This window comes from Penaeus japonicus, unplaced genomic scaffold, assembly GCF_977035675.1.
Source record: "Penaeus japonicus unplaced genomic scaffold, GWHDUDI00000001_assembly GWHDUDI00000031, whole genome shotgun sequence".
Lineage (NCBI taxonomy): Eukaryota > Metazoa > Arthropoda > Malacostraca > Decapoda > Penaeidae > Penaeus > Penaeus japonicus.
In genome coordinates this window covers 15,020,359-15,022,858 of record NW_028234433.1, presented here as the reverse complement: position 1 = coordinate 15,022,858, position 2,500 = coordinate 15,020,359, and the positions used below count along the sequence as shown (strand labels likewise).

Genomic DNA, 2,500 nt, shown 5'->3' with positions numbered 1-2,500 from the left:
GAAGAGCAGCTTCGCAAAACAGATGATGCCAAAGGAACTTAAAAACATTTTTTTCAGTAGGACTATGCAAAATTACCATACTTTAATGGAAACATAGGCCTAACTGATATAACCCAGATAGCCTACCGAATAGAATATGCAATTATTAAATAAATGAATAGCAGCTTCGCAAAACAGATGATGACAAATTAGCATAAAAAATTGCTTTCAGTAGGACTATGCACAATCACCATACTTTAATGGAAACATAGGCCTAATTGATATAAACCAGACAGCCTACCGAATAAAAATCAATCATGAAATAAATGAAAAGCAGCTTCGCAAAACAGATGATGCCAAAATAACTCTTTTTTTTCAGTAGGACTATGCAAATTACCCTTTAAATTCGGGTTTCAAGAAAACTTTTCTCCAAATAAAAATTTAAGTCTTCACTTGCCCAAGTTCATTACTACTTACTGATCATTACGCCACTGAGGGAATATATTCTTACCCATCGACTTGATCATGTCTGCTGAGGGCTCAAATTTTACGCACTCACTCAGTCTGATTCCCTCTCCACTTACGATTTCATTTGCCAGACTACTGTTTTTTAGCCTGTTTCTTTTCTCCGTCTTTTTCAAAGTAACCATTGAAAATATTCTCTCACAATCTGCATTAGATACTGGTATGGTTAATAATGCTTTAACAAGTTTGGAGAGTAGTGGGTATTTCCCCCGGTGATGCTGCGGCACTGAGGCTGGCCGCCGCTGGCTAGTACTGGTACGTGTACTGTACGTGACGTGTACGCGACTGTCACTGAGTAACCTTCTGTACTGTGCAGGAATTGAACGGGAACAATTATTTAATGCACGAGGATGAACGATCGTGTATATATCGTTGGGGCAGTGCATACATAAATAACACTTCTTTTTTTTTTTTGTCGATTAAACGGGGAAAAATATTAAACCAATTTTGAAAGCGGTTATAATTATGCTAAAATTTATGCCAGACATAGCAGAATTATGCTAGAATTATGCTAAAAAGATCAATTATGCTAGAAATAATGCTAGACTAAAAGCATAAAATTATGCTAAATTTGGTAACACTGGTACGCATGTATACGCCTATAAGATACGAATTTTTGGTCAAATACACGAATATACCTGTGTTTCTCTTCGTCGTTTTGTTTTCAACTTGTTCAGCATGAATCCTTCACATGGATACTTCGATAATTGTTTCTTAGTAAAAAACAAACAAAAAACAGTCCGCTTAAATGGCTGTGCTACAAAAAGACTAAAGGAAAACATACACAGTAGGTCATGGCTACACACTGAACAGGAAAACGTGAGTGAGACTTGCCTATTCGGAGGTCGGAGATGCCAACGCGTCTATTTTGTACGCACGTGTATCTCACTGGCAGTCAGCGTTTCAAAGATCAGCATAAGGTGGGAAAGAGTAATTCACCTATTTACATTTACATACTCTTATTTACATTGTTCAGAATCTAATGTTATGACTAATTCTACTCAAACACACACACATACTTTTATGTCTCTCTCTCTCTCTCTCTCTCTCTCTCTCTCTCTCTCTCTCTCTCTCTCTCTCTCTCTCTCTCTCTCTCTCTCTCTATATATATATATATATATATTATATATAATCTATATATATATATATATATATATATTGTCTATATATAAATATATATATATATATATATATATATATATATATATATATATATATATATATATACATATATACATATAAACATGTATGCTTGCATGTATGTCTTTATGTATGTATCTTTTCCCTGATGAGGGTTAATGTTTGTTTGTATGTATTCATATGTACGCAACCTCTCTCTCTCTCTCTCTCTCTTTCTCTCTCTCTCTCTCTCTCACACACGCACACACACACACACACACGCACATATATATTTGTGTGTGTGCGTGTGTGTAAAGAAACCCTGCAGCCACGCACCCTTGAAGAATACCCATAAGGTCACCAAAGTCCCTCACAGGGCGTCCGTGTTACCACACTCCGAACAAAAACTGGTTCCAGCAAAGGAGTTCAAGCACCGACAGCAGCACCTTTAACAGTAATATACACAGCAACAGGAACAGCATTAATATAATCAGTGGTCTCATTGCTAGTAGGAATAACAATATCAATGTAAATGCTTGTCTTTACAACAGGCTATTGCCTTCTTGCGGATTTGAGATAAATCATAAGTAGCAGCTGCAGATCACGTGGATTCTCATGCAAATGTCTGTCAGGCCAAATATGTATTTTTATGCATTAGATACCAAGCAATTTATCCTCACTTTCACTCTTTGTCTTTATCGTTTTGTCTGTCTGTCTGTCTTGGTCTCTGCCTCTCTCATTCGCTCTCTCTCTACCCTCCTCTCTTTCTCTTGCCATCTCTCCTCTCTAGTCTCTCTCTTTCTCTCTTCCCCCCCCCTTTCTCTCTATCCCCCTCTTTCTCTATCCCACCCCCTCCTCTCTCTCTCTCTCTCTCGTA

At 37.3% G+C, this 2,500-nt stretch overlaps 1 protein-coding gene across 1 annotated transcript in view; it reads right to left on the bottom strand.

The window, feature by feature from the left end:
- LOC122246378 (prestin) overlaps positions 1–717 on the bottom strand; it is a 28,315-nt gene extending 27,598 nt beyond the window's left edge. The window contains exon 1 of the mRNA XM_086555734.1: positions 457–717. Coding sequence (XP_086411860.1) covers positions 457–629 — 173 coding nt within the window. The 5' untranslated portion in view covers positions 630–717. The remainder of the gene's footprint in view (positions 1–456) is intronic.
- Positions 718–2,500: the final 1,783 nt, after the last annotated feature.